Source organism: Cyprinus carpio, chromosome B20 (genome assembly GCF_018340385.1).
Source record: "Cyprinus carpio isolate SPL01 chromosome B20, ASM1834038v1, whole genome shotgun sequence".
In the NCBI taxonomy this organism is placed as follows: domain Eukaryota; kingdom Metazoa; phylum Chordata; class Actinopteri; order Cypriniformes; family Cyprinidae; genus Cyprinus; species Cyprinus carpio.
In genome coordinates this window covers 5763221-5783563 of record NC_056616.1, presented here as the reverse complement: position 1 = coordinate 5783563, position 20343 = coordinate 5763221, and the positions used below count along the sequence as shown (strand labels likewise).

General features: G+C 35.5%; 1 protein-coding gene across 26 annotated transcripts in view; it reads right to left on the bottom strand.

Annotated features, from left to right (window-relative positions):
* Positions 1-20343, bottom strand: part of LOC109102711 (neurexin-3b) — a 332713-nt gene that overhangs the window by 172026 nt on the left and 140344 nt on the right. For 16 of the 26 annotated variants that reach the window (XR_006157472.1, XR_006157473.1, XM_042746642.1 and 13 more), the window contains 8 exons: positions 16316-16519; positions 12118-12144; positions 7543-7662; positions 7056-7437; positions 5116-5306; positions 4728-4901; positions 4235-4261; positions 2081-2200 (listed from right to left, as the gene is read on the bottom strand). Coding sequence is in view for 22 of the 26 variants with exons in the window: in XM_042746642.1 (XP_042602576.1) it covers positions 2081-2200; positions 4235-4261; positions 4728-4901; positions 5116-5306; positions 7056-7437; positions 7543-7662; positions 12118-12144; positions 16316-16519 (1245 nt within the window). In the remaining 4 variants the exon portion in view is untranslated. The remainder of the gene's footprint in view (positions 1-2080; positions 2201-4234; positions 4262-4727; positions 4902-5115; positions 5307-7055; positions 7438-7542; positions 7663-12117; positions 12145-16315; positions 16520-20343) is intronic. The other 10 variants (XR_006157474.1, XR_006157475.1, XM_042746628.1 and 7 more) reach the window with 1 other exon arrangement.

Sequence of the window (20343 nt, the reverse complement as noted above, 5' to 3'; positions counted from 1 at the left end):
CTGCAGCTGAAATCTAGGTTACGGACTGAGTCCACCATTTTTAACCGCACATACAATGTTCTCATTTTTGGTCTCTCTCACTCTCTCTGCCTGTCTGTCTACCTGATTAATTTAGGCTGTCTGTCTGTTGGACTGAGTCAGATTTGAGTTATTAAAGGCTGCTCCATGTTCTCTTTCTCCCACAAGCACACTGTGGCAAATATACCCAATAATTAAAATCACTCTCACGCAGGGTTGTGATTTCTCTAGGCCACTAACACCACTGGCCTCTGTTCTGCTCTGGAGTGTGCAAGTTTTTGGCATTGTGTGGTGTGCCATTGTGTTTCTGGATATCAAACAGAGAAAAGACATCATGCCCACTTTAAATTTGGACCGTTTACGTGGGAAGCGAGAGGACGAGCGCTTGACGTGTGATGCGTGAGTGTATTTGTGCATGTGTCTGTGTACATGTGTTTGGCAAAAGATGAAGACAGTGATGAAAATACAAGCATAACTGATTGCATGCTCTGGGGATTGTGTTCCAGTTTGATCCTGTGGTGCATGCTAGTGTCAGCTTGACAGGCGCACAGCTGCCACCTAGAGGCTATGTTTGAAATAGCATACTTGCATACTATACCTTATTCTGAATCACATAGCATGTAAACTGGCCACAGTAAACATATTTCTGCATGCATAAAATACAGATGACATGAAAACGCATTTGCCACAATGTGCAGCATCCCAAAATGCAAACTGCACAGACTCTCAATGCAATGCACTCAAATGACCTTCTATCCCTCCCCTGTGCCAAAAAATTAGCATCAATAATTACAGATGAGATTTTTTTTTTCTAAAAGTAAAACAAACTTTTGTGAGATTTATTGAGAAATAATAATAATAATAATAATAAGAAGAAGAAGAAGAAGAAGAAGAAGAAGAAGAAGAAGAAGAAGAAGAAGAAGAAGAAGAAGAAGAAGAAAGATTGTTTTAAAGTGCAGAATTTCAACAAACAATAATTCTCCATTGTTCCGGAACAAAAGATCTTGATTATGCTTCATTAAGAATGGATAATTAAGGGTGAATTAGTCAAGCTTAATTATGGATATGATAGATTAACACATAAATATGCACACATACTAAAACCTTGTCATCTAGCAATATATTTTTATACTGAATTATTTATTAATTAAAGAACAAACTTTTGGCCTAAGAATGATCATTGGTTTAATATTACAAGCCTACAAGGCTGTGGCACTCACTGTAACTGCCGTGACCCTACACAGTATTGTCTCGCAAGCTCAAGAGCCCATTTGAGGGGTGAAATTGAATTTGCCTCTATGATTAGAAATGTCAGAGTGATGAAACGGTGTACAACTGCCGGAGGTTAAACATGGGAGACATCATTAAAGAAACAGACGCCAGCTTATTCTTCATTAATGGAGACAGAAAAAGAGAGAGAGAAATAAAAGAGAGAGAGAGCAAGAGGAGAAGGATTTTTACGTATTCGTTGCCATGTTTGAGAGGCTGCTGGGCTAATTTGACATTTGAACATTTACTGCACCTCATTACAACTGCTCACAGCTTATTAACCTGTCTGCTGACTGGATAGATGAACCACACATTCCTCACTGTCGTTCTACTATCATTCACTCACCCAAAACCACTTTTACAAAAGAAGGACATTTTCCTAATTCAGCATCCTTTGTTTGCTACTGAGAGCAATAATTATATTAGCCAATCACAGCCTTTCCTGTAACCCCACCCCCAAAATTAGAAGGCACTGATTGATTGCCTGTTCCAATTGTTCCAAGCCAACAAACATATTAATGTATCGTACTTGTTTGAATCACATTAAATGGCTCCTTATTCATATAACAATACCAAAAAGCACTAAACCTTCAACAACAGCACACAAAATCCAGAACCTGAAAAAACTTTACTTTGGGTAAATACAAAACAGAAGATATTACAAGATTTCAGTCCTTTTACCATTACCTTTAACCACTTCATTAGATCCCTTTTTAATTTTTAATGACAAAGCAACACCAAAAATCAACTTGATATTACAATCAGCAAAATAAAGTGTAACTGAGCCACTCACGGTCATTGCACTGGGTGCCAGAGTAAGAAGTCATGGAGCAGTCGCAGGTGAAGTTCTCCCACTGCTGCATGCACACACCCATGTTGGCGCATGAATCCTCCTGGCATGTAGTGCTGGGCCCTGATGTGGAGGTGACAGGAACAGCATGAGTCAGTAGTAATGACAGATTTCAGCAGGCATCTCAGTCACAGGCAGCACAGCAAGACTAGCATGCATGCAAGGTCATTCACGGGTCAGCATTAACGCTCGGTAAACAGATTCATGATAGTGCATTCATCCTGAATACTGAGCAACACTGTTGTAGTCGAACATTCAGACATATATATATAAAAAAAAAACTTTTCTTATTCAATATGTTCAATATGTCTTGTTTTTCCCAAAAAATTTTAAACAGATTTTCATTTAAAGTTCTGTTACTTATTTTATTTCAGCATTGCAACATTATGAATATTGTAAGGTGAAATTAAAAATACAAAATATTGTCTAAATTTCTACATTAAAATTGAAATAATGATATCTGGGTTGCTATGTTGAGGAGATATGACAAATTTAATACAAATCACTTTTTAATCCACCTATGGGCACTTGCATGGTCTGTGCAACTTATTGAAATAGCCTGCAGAAAGATGTGTGTCTACAACAGGGATGTATCAATACAGCGTTTGTTATAATGACTGACAATACAGCACTTGATTTTCTCATGATTGTTGTTTTGCTGAGCAGTCTGGCAGTTTATCAGTTACAGCAGCATGTTTACCCCAGCCCACAGCTCTCATATTCTAATCTATCTCTTGCTCATGGCTGGTGTCCATTCTAGTGAAATCACTATACAAAATGACTAAACTAATGTGTCCCCACTAACGATAAACAGTCACTAACTTACAGAGGCAATTTTGGTTTATTACAATAAAAAGTTCTGTTGGTACAGATTAGTACCATGGATCCCTGAAAATCTAACACAGGTAGATGCAAGTATCAAGTTAAATCCTCATGTACAGATGAATAAATCACAGATTTTTCAAAATAGTAAAAGATCTTGCTAAATCATTTGTGTATGACATAATTAATATGCATTAGCTAAGCTAAGCCATTTTGTGACATTCCAGCTGTCCCCAGTGATACCCATGTTGGGGTTTATACTAACATTTTAGAAAAAAATGAATAACCCAAAATATATTGACTGGAAGCAAGTCCTAATATCTCACATATAGCACTATGTACTGGAAAACAAGAGAAAAATATTGATTAAGAAAAGTTTTTTTTTTTTTTTTTAAAGCAGTGAAGAATATCTCTTTCGATATACAAAAACAGCCACGCTGAAAAAATAAAAATAAAAATATCTGTGAATACACCATCTATGCACATTTAATTCATCTACACTTCATAATAGACAATTATTGAATCTTTAAGAGGGAATGCAAACAACTGTTTACACTCTATTCGAGATTCATTAAAACCATATAATGACATGTCAATTCCGGCAGCTTAGATCATAAACAAAAGAAACCAAACTGACAGACATGCATTCAAAACAAGAGCAAAGCACTGAGTGCAGATGTATGAAAGCCTCCACTGGCTGAAAGTGCTTTTATTGAGTCAGGAAAGCAGTGGAAGAATTCTTTCTTTTCTTTTGCTGGTTTCCACCTCTAATGATTCCCCAACTGAACCACTCTTGGATGCTCTCAACACAATATAAATGAGTAATTGCCAAAACATCCATTAAAATGTTTCAGTAGGGGAGAGAATTGTGGCCAATTGCTGTAGAACAGCGGGACACTAGACAATGTCTCGATTTTGATGTGCCTTCAGTGGAAAGCTTTGAGCTGGAATGTTCTTTAAGGAGGATATTTATAGGGACTGGATTTAATCTTAGTTCCCCTCAGCTACTGCACATGTCAGCTCTGGATTAAATGAAAAGTCATGTAAAAAATATGTATGTACACAATACTGCAACATGCTATAATAGATAGATAGATAGATAGATAGATAGATAGATAGATAGAAATAGATAGAAAAGTGTTAAATACATGTATTTAATAGTGTTCAGTTGTTTTAGTAGCTGTTTTACCGGATGAACATTAATGTAAAAACCCACTGCAACTTTCAGCCAGGTGTGTGTGTGTGTGTATGAGGTGAATAGGTTGAGCCCTCTACCTTGCAGGTCAGCTTTGGTGAAACCAACTTTGTTAGCAGGAAATTTCAGAAATAATTGGATAATAAAACAGAGGCTGGTTAGTGGAGGGAACGTCAGTCAAAACAGTGGAAAATGTATGTGTGCGGGTGTATGTGTGCGTGTGTTTGTGTGAAGGATAATGAGAGAGTAACTTGGGTACATTTTTTAGTAAGGCAAGGATAATGATGAGATGACTACCTCATTCAAATCACAAAAAAAAAAAAAAATGCTGTTAACGTGCCCTCGGTCAAGGTGCCATCTAGTGGTTATAGGGGCTCTCATATCAAAAAAAAACAACAGAGAATACCCAGAATTCCATTGAGGCACAAAAAATATAAGTAAAAGTAAAAGAAAAAGATTAGAGAGAAAATAGGTGCAGAGGTTAAATCAGGTTTGAATTTACTGGTTAAAACACAGAGCAGTGTGCCAGGGATTGGTAAACATTCAAACTGAATTGTAGATAATGATGCATACCTTCACAGCCACGTTCGATCTGCCCACTGCGGAAGAGAGCATCATTGATGAGGTCAGGCAGGCGGCCGTTGAGATCCATGGAAGCTAAGCAGCCCTGGAAACCCTCACGAGACACCACCAGCTTTGGCAGATTCTGGGACATGTTCGGTCCCAAACCGGCCACGAACAGATCACCTGCAAAGAGTGAAATCATTCAACTATAACTTCCATTTTCTTCCTAAATTGGCATACTGTATAGTGAGGTTTATGTGCTCACTCAATATGCAAAATTTCCTGTTCACATGAATATACCAATCTGGTTTTTATTTATTTATTTATTTATTATATGAAATGTCAAACACACAATCAAAAATGTCACCAAAAGGTTAAGTGAATCTGTATGGCTGACCTTTCAGGTCCAGATTTTTCGCTCCGTTGACCACCTGGCTGACAGACTTGGCGTCCACCTTTAGCGTGTGTGTGTTGCTGGCGTCTCGAGTGATCACCACATTGTGCCACTGGTTGTCGTTAAGAGGACTGTCGCTGTTTCCCTTCAGAAGACTCGGTCCATTTCCCAGGTCGAACACATAGTGAATATACCTGACAAACACACATACACACTGAGCTCAAATGTGTCCATGTCCCAAATCCATTCAAGTGCACTTCACTGAAGAACACTCAGCCAAAGTACATACTGAAACAAACTCAGCTGATCAGCTGAGAGGCTCTCTATTAGATGACAATAACAGCGGACACTCGTTTTAAAGAGGAACAGGGTTTATGTCCTGCTGGAGGGTAGACCACAGGCCAAGTGGATCATTCTGTTTGGATGGACTAGGCTAACTATGCTTCTGCATTCACCAGTGTACTCTATACCACGTAGTTGGTTTAAATTATTGCACAGATACGATTAAATTGAACTGAGCTGCATGATGACATCACTGAATTCAATGATGAACTGCTTTTAACTGTCATTTTGCATTATTGATACACTGTTTTCCTAATTAATGTTGTTCAGTTGCTTTGACGCAATCTTGTTTGTTTAAAGCGCTATATAAATAAAGGTGACTTGACTTGACTGGACTAAATGTTTTTGTTTTTTATTTACTTTACTAAGCATACAATGCTAAAATCCTCTAAGAACATTTGCTAGGGATGGATGAATTGTGTCAGCCTTGCACAGTGCCTTACACTGAACAAAATACGAAGAGTGAAATATTTTGCAGGAAATAATAGAGGATGGGGTGCCATCTGGATTTGACTGAATAAATTGGGCTACAATCAGTATTATTTGATTTTACTGGGTCAACAACATTTTTCTTCAGCCTGCACAGTCCTGGTTATATCAACAAAAAAAGATGTTTAAAAAGAATGAATAGTTAGTACATTTTGATAAAGATTATAAAAAAATAAAAAAACAAACAAACAAAAAAAAAAAAAAAAAAAAACAAAAAAAAAAAACAAAGGTGTTTTTCTGCAGAATGTGTGCTGTTTGAATTGTGTACAATTAGACCAGATATGTAAGGTAAAATATGTACATGATATTAAACATCTCATTTTATGATGATCTCCACATTACAACCCGGTCTATACAATTTGCATTACCATTATAAACTGGTGGTAATCAGTCATATATAATAAAAGTTGTTTCTGAGACTTACGTTAATTTCTCTGTAATCAACGTTAATTTTGATAATCAACGTTAATAAGGAATAATGAAAATAATGAAACAATAATGAAAGTACAGCTTAAAGGGTGGGCTGGTAAAAATAAATAAATAAATTAATTAATTAATTCAATTTCGGACTTTCAGACTTAAAACGGAAACTAAGCGTAATGTTGGTCAAATGTTTTAAAATATATGTTTTAAATTAGTGCCTGTTTTGGTAACCTTCACGAGTATGATGATGCTCTCATAATACTAAAAAAGACAGTCACTAGTCGCCACCTGCTGGTGTGAATGGTGAATTGGTGAACAGATTTAAACTCTTTGTGTCACTGGGGTAAAACAAAAATACCCAATACTAGCTGTTCCACGCACAGATGTAATGATTACAGCAAGACTCACTGAATGGATCAGTCTGCAAATCAGAACAAATCTTTTTGGTGAACATATTCAACGATCAAATTCCCCACTATTAGCTGTTCAAGGTATTCAGAGGTGTGTAGTAGTTTGGCAATCTTGAAAATGAACATGCGTTTAGCCACTTTACAGTAAACATGTCTCGGCCTGACTGAAGTTGACTTCCAACACTCCAGAATGGACTTCCAACCTTTCCTGTCAACCTCAATAAAATGGTAATTTGGTAAAAGCAGATTCTCTGGAAATTTTGCTCTACTTCCACTCACCCTTTGACAAGCTCCACAGCAATAAAATCATTCCCATCACCACTGTTGAAGAGAATGAATCCATCACCCGAGGTAGTTTTGAACTGAAAGAAGAGGTGCATGGTGCTGTAAGCCTGGAGTGTAGCAAGACCCAGATAGCTTCCTTTGGTCTTGAAGGTAACTGGATCGGCCACAATGGAGCGCATGCCGAAACGAGCATTGAGCTCACAGAATTCGATGTCCCCGTTCTTGCACATGTCAATATAGAGGAGGCCGTTGAACTTCAGGCCTTGCAGGTGACCAATGAAGTTGGATGGAGCCGTGGAAGCAAAGCGCCGTTCTGTCAGGATTCCAGTCTCGATGTTACTGAACTCCAGCCGAGTGTGGTCACCATTCATCTGACCTGTGAAAGAGGAGTAGGAGGTCTTGGTAAAGTGATTATTAAGTGTTGGATTTATGCATTACTCTGAAAAAAAGCTGCTCTGAAAATATTACACTGCGTTCGTACCTTCAGCTACATCATCATCCACCATGAGTTTGATGTTTTTACCACGCCGCATCACTTTGACTGAGTGCCAGTCATTGTCGTTTACTTTCTGGCCAGCGTACAATGTCTCTGGTCCTTTACCTGAGAATGATGCGTGTCAGTTAGTGTTTACACACACCAGCACTGCAAATCAAATTTCTGTCAATCTCAATATTTTAAGAAATCATATCATGTGTATTTAAATGTTCAAACTTCTGTCATTTGGATGATAGATCACAGAAATATTCTTATATATTTTACTTGTGGTACATCAATAGTTCCAAGGAAAATAACATTTGATATTACCCAGAAAAGTCTAAGACATGAAACAAAACTAAGTTTTGGCTGAGCTATGTGTTGAATACCTTATCCTTTCCGCATAAATGGCAAGTATACTAGTATGCTAGTAATCCGTTCCAAACATGAACAATTATTTCTTTTAAGGGTGCACTGTAATACAAATACATAGTCTGCACTAACAAGTACTGGCTGAGAGCACTGATTGTTGTTCTGATTTACTGGTGCCATTAACATAAGCGGCTCAAATATATTGAGTATTTAAACTTCAAATTATCGCACAAGGCAAAGTGCCTCTCTAAAAGCATTGTAGAATTAAAATGGTTAATCAGCACTACATTACCACTTTCTTTTCAGCCAATCGGCTGTCAACTGAAGAACACGCTTCATAAACAAAAACCTTTAAATCGACTCCAAAAGCTTCAGAGATCTAAATGACCTGACCTGTGTGTTTATAGACAAGGAAGATTTTAGTTTTCATAGTTTAAAATGATGTATTAGACCACATTAAGACAGCCAATTACTTTAATATTATTGAAAGTCTCATCTGAATTTGATCATAAATTTGGCTTTTCCTCATTATTTACAAAAAAATTTATTTCTTTTTTTTTTCATGTATTGATAAGAGTGGCAGCCATAGAACTGGTGTGTGTGTGTGTGTGTGTGTGTGTGTGTGTGTGTGTGTGTGTGTGTGTGTGTGTGTGTGTGTGTGTGTGTGTGTGTGTGTGTGTGTGTGTGTGTGTGTGTGTGTGTGTGTGTGTGTGTGTGTGTGTGTGTGTGCGTGCCTGGTATTCACTACGTTATAGGGACCAGTTCCCACAAGGATAGTTATAGGAGTAAATGTTGAGCCTGTGGGGTCACCAGTTAGTTTCGAATTTGTGGAGAAGCTTATAAATCATACAGAATTAAGTTTTTTTGAAAATCTAAAAATGCAAGTTTCCTGTGAGGGGTAGGTTTAGGTGTAGGGTTGGGGTAGGGCAATAGAAAATACAGTTTGTACAGTATAAAAAACAAAACAAAACAAAACAAAAAAAAAACATTACACCTATTGAAACATGGAAACGTGTGTGTGTATGTGTGTGTGTGTGTGTGTGTGTGTGTGTGTGTGTGTGTGTGTGTGTGTGTGTGTGTGTGTGTGTGTGTGTGTGTGTGTGTTTTGCTTTTATTTTAATCATCAAATCAATCACAAAAACGTAGGTGTCTCTGTTAAGATATATAATAAATGATATAATAAATAATATACAATATTTTGGTCACAATTTTGCAATTCTCAATATTAACAAACCATTAACTATTTTGCTCTCTTTAACTTTTGCCTCATAAAACTGCTAACTTGCTGCTTATTAATAGTAAAATAGTTGTTAAGTTTAGGTATTGGGTAAGATTAGGGATGTAGAAATCTGGTCATGCTGAATGTATGCTATATAAGTACTAATAAACAGCCGATATGTTATTAATTGGCATGCTAATAAGCAACTGGTCAATAGTGAGAATTGGTCCCTATACTAAAGTGTTATAGATTTCTTTATAAATATAACCATGTAAAATGTAGTGTTAAATATCTTTCATTACTATTGAGTTAACAACATACAGCCCTTTATATACACAGCCCCGAAGTCTTGTGTTGTGTTCAGGTAAGATGGTTCTAAATTGTAAATGGCCCCCCTTTTTTTTTCTTTTAACTCTTCCATGTGTACTGTCAATTCAGTGGCTATTACAATTTCTCAGAGTCAACTTTCAGGGTGTAAAATCCTTTTTCAGATGACTTCTGCAACAGCACATTAGACAGCATAGTCATGTGATGCTACCTGTTACTTTTCCAACTGCTTATCAGTATTATCACTGCTTATCACTGTTGTTTGTGATTACTGGATTATTTGTTGTTGTTGTTTTTTTGTTGTTGTTTGTTTGTTTGTTTGTTTTTATGTTTTTAAATCAATTCAAAGAGATTACTAGGATGAGCACACAAGTGCCCTCTTGAGGAAGACAACTGTGATTCACACAGAAAACTGATATCAAACTGTTACTTAAGTGGAGTGCAATGGTAACCACCCAAGTTTTTCATCCTTATGTTCTCTATAGAGAAGAAAAATCTTATTCAAAGTCGTGTTAAGTCATGAACCAAACTAAGCAGCTCCAAAATGAATCATATTACAACATTTGATTTGAAGCCAAAAAAAATCTATTGAAAATTGTTTTAAAAAAACTGCGTACACACAGAAATATGTAAGTATAATTATGGTAAAAGTATATTGAATTAGAAACCATAGTACAATATAAAACTATTGACTATATATGAGCCACATTTTGCAGCAGTTTCCTTTCAATGTTAACAAAAATTCAGTAGATTAATGGGTGACTAAATTTGAAATCAATCAGACTTGTGGCTTCTGTAGAAGCATATTTCAAAATGTAACATCCTCTGCGCTTATAGTAGATCTGTACTAATCTGACTAAAATCATTTCTCTCTAGAGAAAAGGAATGGGATTTTACTTTTGGAACCTGACTGCTGAGCTCAATAATAATAATAATAATAATAATAATAATAATAATAATAATAATAATAATAATAATAATAATAATAATAATAATAATAATAATAAATAACATATCTGATGAGGAAGGGTATGAGGAACAGGAGACTTAAGCAGTTAGTAAGATTTTTCAGAGGAACATTGCAAAATTGTTAAAACGGCATTATTTAAAAATGCTTAAACATTAACATTTAACAGCATGTTAAACATGTGCACTACCAATCAAAAATGTGGACTTTGTTAATTTATGTTTCTCATATGCTTTAAAAAAAAATAAAAATAAATAAAATAAAATAAAATAAAATAAAAAAAAACTTTGATTTAAATGCTTAGGCTTAAATGAAATGAAAACACTAACACTGAAATTTAAAATTTAAAGAAAGTTGCAGAAATTAATGAAAAATTTTGAGCACATATGAGAAGTCATTCAGTGCTGTTCCACAGCCTCCTTGGATTCATCTCTTAGAGCTTGTTCAGAATAATGTTCAGACCTGTAATCTGGGCAAAGGGTGATGTCTTTGATGCAATTCAAATATAAAATATTTTTTATATATTTTCATATCTATATATAACACTTATAGCAATATATCTTATCTTAATGTGATTATCAAATCAAAGACTGCAATTTAATTTAATAAGCACTGTCACCAGCTGCTTCTCTCAAACTCCATGTCTGTTATGTGCAGTGAGTTTAATGTGCATTGGGGATATATTTTTAGCATTTTTTTCGTATAGAAGTTTATATAATTTCACCAGAATCCCACCAGCATACAAAAAACTAAGGTTTAAACATTTGAAAGTGAGTAATTCAAAACAGATATTAGTATTGTAATTGTACTATTGTAAATTCATTGTTGAGCCTACAATTATAAACTATTCTTTGAAGAAATTTATTGAATTTTTTACTGAAAAATATTTTTTTATTTTACAGTATAGTTAGAATTTACATCCCATATATATTTATATCTTGTTTATAACTATTTCATAATAATAATAATAATAATAATAATAATAATAATAATAATAATAATAATATTAATAATAATAATAATAATAATAATAATAATTATTATTATTATTATTATTTATTATTATTATTATTATTATTATTATTATTATTATTATTATTATTATTGTATATGTGCAGCCATATAAACAAATAATTTTAAAGGAATAGTTCACCCAAAAATGAAAATAATTGTCATCATTTACTCACCCTCATGTTGATCCAAACCTTTATAATTTTCTTTCTACGTTGAGCACAAAAGACACAACATGAGGGTGAGTAAATGATGACAAATTTGTGAGTGAACTATTCCTTTAAAATAAAAAAAAAACAAGCAAAATAAAACACTTATTAAATAATATTAAACATTTTAGCTGTTTTTTGTCATGTGACCATTAAGCAACATTAGAGAACCACAAATTGTGTTGTTAAACTATTGAAATAGTAACTTAAGTACTAAAAGTTTGTTGTTTACAAAAAAGTTTGAGAACCCCTCATCTAAACTATTGAAAATTAAAATAAAAAAATAGTAGAAGGAGTCCTAATGTAGTAGTAACTGGTAGTATAGGTTAACAACAATGTTTAATAATAATACAAAACTTTGGCCATCTGTGGGATTAGCTAATATCAGTGTTTCATCTCAAAATAATACAAAAATGAATCAATAAATCCAACAGGGTAAGAAAAGATTATGTAGAACAAACTGAGTAAAAACTTACTGGTGTTACAGTTTATCCTGCCACAGTCTAGATGGGGAAGAACAAGTGACAGATGAAATCGTGTCCTTCAAGGAGACAGCTGCAGACATCCAACAACAGAAACACCACCTTCCGGGGATGAGCACATGGAGCAGCAGCCATTTTGGATAATTTCCAACAGCTGTTTAATCATTCCGGGCAGTATGTTTTGCCAATTATTTTTAAATTAATTATCATGTTTTTTAGGATGTAGATTTATATTTTAGTATGTAATTTAGTATGTAATCCATATGAAATGGCTGCCTGCTCTAAGCCAAAAGGATTCATCAACTATTATTTATTTATTTATTTATTTATTTTCGGTTAATAATCATCCAAATAATTGGTTACCCCACCAACCGTGTGAATTTCACAGAGAACTGCAGATTGTTATGACAATTGGAACTGTCATCCAGGTTGGAATCCATAAGGCCATTTTTATCATGTGCCATCAACCGCAACAGAAAAGTGGGAGCAAACAGCCTCGGTCCAAAAAGCACCAGCACCACACAGACTTGTAGCATGTACTTCATAAAAAATAAAAAATAAGAAAATAAACATTTAAAAAATACAGACAGTCATATCAATTAAGACACTATGTGCAATGAATACTGAAATGTTCTGGGCCCGGTTCCCCAAAACGTTCTTATCGCTAAGTAGTTCTTAACCTATTCCTTAACCTCTCTCTTAAAGTTATGGCACGATTCCCGACACGTTTCGTACGCTAAGTATATCTTCTGTAAGTCACACTTTCGTAAGGTTTGGTCTGGACCATTCGTAAGCTCTCTCTTAGCGTTGTTTGAGCTCGAGACGCTAGTCGCCACCACTTTGCAGCAGTCTTTAGAAATCAGCGCAGCGCAATACAAGTCCAACTATGGTATGTTGACAATGTTGTGGCTCAAAAATGATTTTATGTTATGGACATTTTAAGACTAATAAAATATGTTCGCAATGGATACAGGCCCAGGGGCGTGTCTAGAGCATTTTAAATGGGGTGGCCAGTCTGGGGCACTGGCTCAAAAGAGGTTGGCGGGGGGGACATCTGCATATTTATGTGGGATTCACTCTCGAAGTAGCAGTGATTGACACAATGATGACCAAAGCAATAGACGGGAGAAAATATGTGAAAAGGGGCATTAAGACTAGAGCACCCTCACTAATTTTAGAAGCACCATCAGTGATTATTTCTGGAACCTGGTTAATACGCTTTTATTGCAAAACTATATACAAAAACAACAAAATACAAATGCACTTAATAAAACAATTGAATAAATGCATATTTATAAGTTATTTACTTAACTAAAATAAGAAGGCTATTAATAAAACTAAGGCTGACTATAATCAGCTTGCTTCCATTTAATGAGATAAGCCTACTCCTTATCTGAATTAGAAAAAAAGGCGCTTCTAGTCTTCAGTGATGCAAGAACGTTTGAGCATACATGTAATCTTTGAGCACAAGCAGAGCCAATTCATAAAAGAACAATGTATATTTAAAAGCACACATCCATTTTTGTGTGAGTGAAGGAAATCCACTTTCGAGTGGAGATTCGTGCTCGCGCATTACATGGATCACGTAACATTATGCGCTCTCGATATGTCAAATATCACGCTATAGAAACAGCCTAAAATTAAGTATAAAGATGAGAAGAAAGCGGCCGTAGGCAGCTACACATGCCAGGATCCCCCACTGCCAGATGCAGTTATAAATTAACTTAAAACAAGTCTATCGCAAGACATCTGGTGGGGGGGGGGGGGTGTTACCTGGGGTGGCCAGCCAAATTTCAGGGGACCAACTATGGGAGCGATCCAACGTGTCCTTGTATTGAATCAAAGACGGCGCCGGCAGCGGAGCTGTTTAGTCCATGTCAATTTTTTTATTCGGCAAAACTTAAGCCCTTTTGACATTTTGCCTGACGTGCTATATTAAAAAAAAATTCGCCTCCCAAGACAACTCATTATGGAGCTGCTGGACCTTCTCAGACCTGCGCTTGCCAGGCTAACGCGGCGGAATTTTGCTTTAAGCCCTGAAGTCCAGCAGCTTGCAGCGCTAAGGTTTTTTGCTACAGGGAGTTTCATCGAGGTCGTGGGAGAGGGCTACGGCCTAAGCAAGACCTCGGTGTGGAGGTGCGTCCACACTGTCACCAACGCCCTTCTGCGCCATGCAGGGGAATTCAAATTGTAAAGTACCTTACCATTAATATAAAAGTGTATTACATATTTTTTAGAAGTCGTTAAACCCATGCCAAGAAGCAGCACAAGTGGCACAATGGGATAAGGAGGGTGGATGATTAGCGAGGGATACCCGGTTCGTCTACCCGTCACAACATATCGTGTGAACATATTACTGACAATTTGATAATTTAATTAATAGTCTATATTTTACGGATAACTATGTTAAAATAAATGTTACTGGAATAATTTGAGGAATGTTTCATTTGCGTAGAACGTGTTGTCTTTCTTAACGCTGTAATGCACCTTCGCGTGAAGTGGAAAATCGATTCCTGAGCAATCGATGCCAACTAATTCAGCACTTTCAGTTGGGACAGCACCTTTGTAACGTCGGACGTAAGAGGCAGCGTGTTAAGAAGCTTCCTAAGGAACACTTCGGGGAACACACTTAGGAACATAAACAACTTCGGTAAGATATATCTTTCGAGTCTTCTTACCACGCTAAGAGTGAGCGTTATCGGGAAACCGGGCCCTGATTGTTATTTATGCTAAGTGCATGAATAGAAAATGACAAATTTTACCATTGAAACTGCAACTAATATAAAAATGTAGTAACATTTAGTTTTAAGTTATTATTGAATTTACTGAAATCACTATAATTTTGATGTTGCAGTATTTTTAAGATGCTGATTATCTGGCCCTTTCTTGTGACATGGTGTTTATACGGGTTGATGGTAGTAAAAATGACTGTGTGTGTTTTGTGGGTGATGCTTTGGCCACCAGCTGCAGGTGTGCTGGATGCTCTGGTCTCGGGCTGTTTGCTAACAGGGCCGCAGGCTAAAGGCCATTGAAGGGGTGAATACCATCTTTGAACAAGGCATGATAAATGCCATTAAAAGCGAGGGATGGGAATGGATACTTATTTTCCTGATAACATGAAATAAAAAATGTTATACATAAGATTCATTACTGATTGGTAAACCCATCTTACCATAAGAACAGAGCATAAACAGAGACAGAAATGTTATCACAAAGAGGCAGTCCTGTTCATAGCATATCATTTTTGGGCTGGGTGATATATTTAATAAAAATATATATGCAGTTTCTGTTTGTGTCAGTATGCCAGTTTACATCCACTGAGATATCATAATCCAGTATCTTCTGTTATATAGACCTCAATAGCAAAAATGCTGATCGAGCTAAGCCATTAAATTCATTAAATTCAATTATTTATTTATTTATTGTTCAGTTAATTGTTAAGTTAAAAAGAAAATGCAAAATAGAAGCATTTCTCAGATGTCTGAACCCCAGCGAATATAGTAAAATGTCATTTATTACCATGTATTGTTAGATTGGTGTAAAACTGTTTCTTGTTTTTATTTGTTTGTTTTGCAACTGGTGAAGTCACATTAAATGCAACTTGATTATTAGTTATAAGATATACAAGAAAGAAACTAAGACAGACCAAAAGACAGACAGACAGACAGATTAGATAGATAGGTAGATAGATAGATAGATAGATAGATAGATAGATAGATAGACGATAGATAGATAGATAGATAGATAGATAGATAGATAGATAGATAGATAGATAGATAGATAGATAGATAGATAATATTTAGCTATATCACCCAGCCCTAATATAAATGCTGCTTTCATTTAATAACATTTAAAAAAATCAAATTACTATTTCAAATATGTTGCTTCAATGTAAGTAAATCAATGAGCATGTACAGTATGAGAATGACTGGCGCAGATGTGTTGCTTCGATCATGAAGTCAGAGGTTATTTGAGACAATGATGGGAGCGTTTGTCTGTCCACATCACCCGCAGACAAAGCAAGAGAACGAAAAACAAACAGGAGCAATCCATGCAGATCGACAAAACAATAACAATTTAGCTGTAGTGTTAGAGAGATGATAACATCCAGTAACTTGCAAATATAAGAAATAACCGAGGACGACCGAGGAAGAGAGATAGGGACAGAGAAGAATAAGTCAGTATACAATACCTAAATTGATGGTCAGTTTGACACGGCCGCTGTCCAGCTCTAGTCGTAGTGTGTCTGCGGACTCACGTGATGTGGCAGCCATCAACAGGCCAAAGGCACGCTGGGACATAAACCGCAGAGACACATCCTCTGCCTCTGTATGTATTACAGTCGGCATCACCACCTTCATATACATACTGCCATCGTAGCTTAGGACAGATGCCTCTGTGGAGAAAACAGACACACAAAATGCACCTTGAAAAGAGTACTTTCACTGAACCTGTTCACACAAAGTCAATTCAACTGTGTTCACTGATTTAAACAAACCAACTTGTGTCTATGAAGCCTTTCACACTGATTTCAAAATATTGATATTCAAAAGTTCCAAAGATTTGTTGTTCACGCCAACTGGATGTGTAAAGTTTTGATAAGAAAACAGGCTTTTGAATGTGTTTCACGCTATTTAGTCACATCGGAAATTGTGTTTAATGGCTATGATGCATTTTAAGAACAAGCAACACACATATTACAAAATATACATATTTAGTTGTGTTTGTAATGAAAATGGGCCAGAATACAGAGTACAGACAGAACATGATTTATAGATCAAAAGTGGGTGGAAAAATGTCATGAAAAATTAAATTAGGACATTGAATAATAATAATAATAATAATAATAATAATAATAATATAAAGACTAAAACATATGACTCCTTTAGAATAAATTATTAAAGAGCTGAATAAATCATTTTTGATGAATAAACACACCATGTTTAAAAAAATCCTCTCACATATGTATAAATTATTTTAATGTGACATGAGTAAAAATAATACTTATTATTACACCTTGTAGCATATAAATCCCTTCAAACATACACTCCTAAACACATGCACAGAGGAAAGTCCTCAGATCTTTCTTTACTAGTGCTTTAGTGGAATAAATGCATTGCATATTAAATGCCCTTCTTCTTCTTATAACACGCTACAGATATCTTAATGCAACACTGTCACCTTTAATCTTTTTCTTATTTATTTATTTAGTTAGTGCTCCATCTATCACAGCAAGTTCCTCATCTGACCACAGAGGTGCTCCTGTCACACACAAGGAACATTTCTAACAAAGTCTTTTATTTTCAGCCCCATAACAGACCAAAATGCTACAGCACAGAGCTGAGACGGGATTCTGGGAAAATGGATTAAAAAAGGCAACCAGCCGTGAAATACCTGCCTCGAGTTTTATTGGTGAAGAAAGAAGGATGTGCCTTTGGATGAAAGAGGAGCTGACTGCCTTTGTGTAATGATGGAGGAGTCTGCATTTAACGCATGAATCATTGTGTGGGACATAATGTGCATTGCACGCATGTACAGCTGTCATGTAATATGTGATAGGTCACCTTAAACATTATCAGTCAGGCTGGTGGAGCAACAAGGACAGGAATATGACATCGTCAATATTAAAATATTGTTACTTTAGGCTAAACGTGTTCATTATTTTGTAGTTATGAGCTGTTACAGGAATATTTCAGGTTATATACAACATAAACAAGAGGATTAATATTAAAAACAAGTTGCATTCAATTATATTATGTATTAAATTGTAACCAAGAATATATATTCAGGGTCATTCGTTAGTTCTGAAAATGGTTGACTTTTTTATTTGATCTCCAAAAGGACAGTTAAAGAACAATCAGTATCCTTTACATATAGTGATATTGACTCTGATCATGTTGAAGCACTCTGAGAACAACAGGGTTGTGTTCAAACAACTCTATTAGCATGCATTAATTCACAAATATAATGATCAATTCATCACATATTAGAAAACTAGCATCCCTGCTGACGCTGTTACACACCTGCTGAGTGTTGAGGGAGCTCTTAAGCATTAATGAAGAGCATATTAACCCCCTGTCTTGAACTACTAGCTCTCTCGTTCTGATCTTAAACAGTTTTTCTCAAAGCAAACTGAGCAGACACTATTTCCAGGATGCTATGTCTTCCACAACATATTGAAGTGTGTGCGACTGGTGTACGTGTGCTACTCAAACATGCACACACAAATATTGCACAGCACAGCTGGATGTGTTTTGAGGAGATATCAACAGCTCCAAAGCTCATTTTGAATGGTAATGAGGAGATGTGCGTTTTCAGGGGCTTGCTGGAAATGGAAGTCAGCAGCACTTTACATAATTACCAGCCAAATTGGCAATGACAACGGGTGGCTGGGTGGGGGGGTGGGGGTAAGTATGAGACCTACAATGCTCACTGCCTACCAGATCCACTGTATAGAGCACAATCTGTGTTAACAGGTTACACAAAGACCATCTCCTCTTTCTTATACTACATAATATTAATATATATTAATATATTATTTTGAGTAGCACACAATGTTATATTTAACAATATTATATTTGGGGAAAAAATACATAAAAGACTTAAATACATAATCATAGAATATGCAAAAATAACACAAAAAAGTATAAATATTAAGATTATATATGTATGTATATGTATATACAACTTAAATTAATATTATAAAATGCAATTAAATAAATAAATAAATAAATATACAAATACAAACAATTAAAACTATATAGACATTAAGAAAAATAATAGAAATATCAAAAGCAACAAAATTACTACCATTTTTTTGCTGAATAAGTGTGAAAATATAAAAATAAAATCTAATTCAAAATATTAACAAAACCAATCAATCAATAAAAAAAAAAGCTTTGTTTAAAAAAAATAGAACTGATTAATGGCTGGCAATGTAAAATACATGCAATCCAGGTCATGTGACACATCCAGAGCTTTACAGAGCCAAAGGGAGATCTACTGTAAAGTCACCCTGCCCATCCATCCATCCATCCAGAGGTTGACTGCTCTTCCTAAATACTTATCTAAAGAATTCAAATAATAATTTTACAAACACAAACAGTTCTGTAAACATACATGAATCAAACCAGTCACATGGAATGGTACTACACTAGGACTGTGATTTAAAATGTCTTCCTGCTTTAAAAAAAAAAAAAAAAAAAAAAAAAACACTGGCTGTTTGCGCTGTGAACAGTAGAGGGCAGAAGAGGACTGCACAGAGGCTTTTGATACTTTCAGCACTGCTGGTGGAGAGAGAGATTGACTGAGGGCAGAAATTAGTGAGAGAGAGAGTGTGTAGGTATGAGAAAAATACAAGGTCTGTTACCATAACCCTGCCATGCACATCTCTCTCTCTCTCTCTCTCTCTCTCTCTCTCTCTCTCTCTCTCTCTCTCTCTCTCGCTCTCATTCTTTACATTCTGCTCTGGAGCTTTGTCAATTTCCCACATGACCGCTTGCTGAAAGCCACATTTCCTCATCCATGTGGAGGAACATGTGTATGTGTGTGGGTTTTGACCAACTGTCAAATAATTGTAAAACCTGACAATAGTAAAGTATAATAGTAAAACCTGACATTACCAACATTGTGGAGAGCGGTCAACTGGGCCATGGAGAAAAACAGCATAATAAAAATAGTAAATAAAATAGTAACACAAAAAGATTTATAAGAGGGTTAAATTAGGTAATAAAAATATAATTAGTTCAGTATGAAAGCAATGAATTTATTCATTCATTCATTCATTCTACTTGCTTTACTATTTAATTTAATTGAATTCTAAAATAAAATGTAAAACATTACTTAATGAGTAGGATTTACTTAAAAATGAAAATTATATAAGTGTATGGATTTATTTTTAGCATGCTAGTGGAGTGTGTGTTTTTTAGTAATCCTTGATGCTACACACTGAGCTAAGACATTTCTTTTCTAAAGCAAGTACATGAATTCACTAATTATCTCTCCTCTTCTCTCTCTTAATGCAGCTGGTGAAACACTTGTTTGTTTGTGACTCAAATTTACAAACATGGATTAGAGAGCTACGCTTTAACGAGAGCTACGCTTTAACATCCACTTTCTGCAAGCGTCAAACAAATAACGCAAAGCTCAGATATCCCTACGTACATTTACACAACAAACCCACTCTGATGATATTTGCTTCAGTCTGCATTTCTCCCTCAT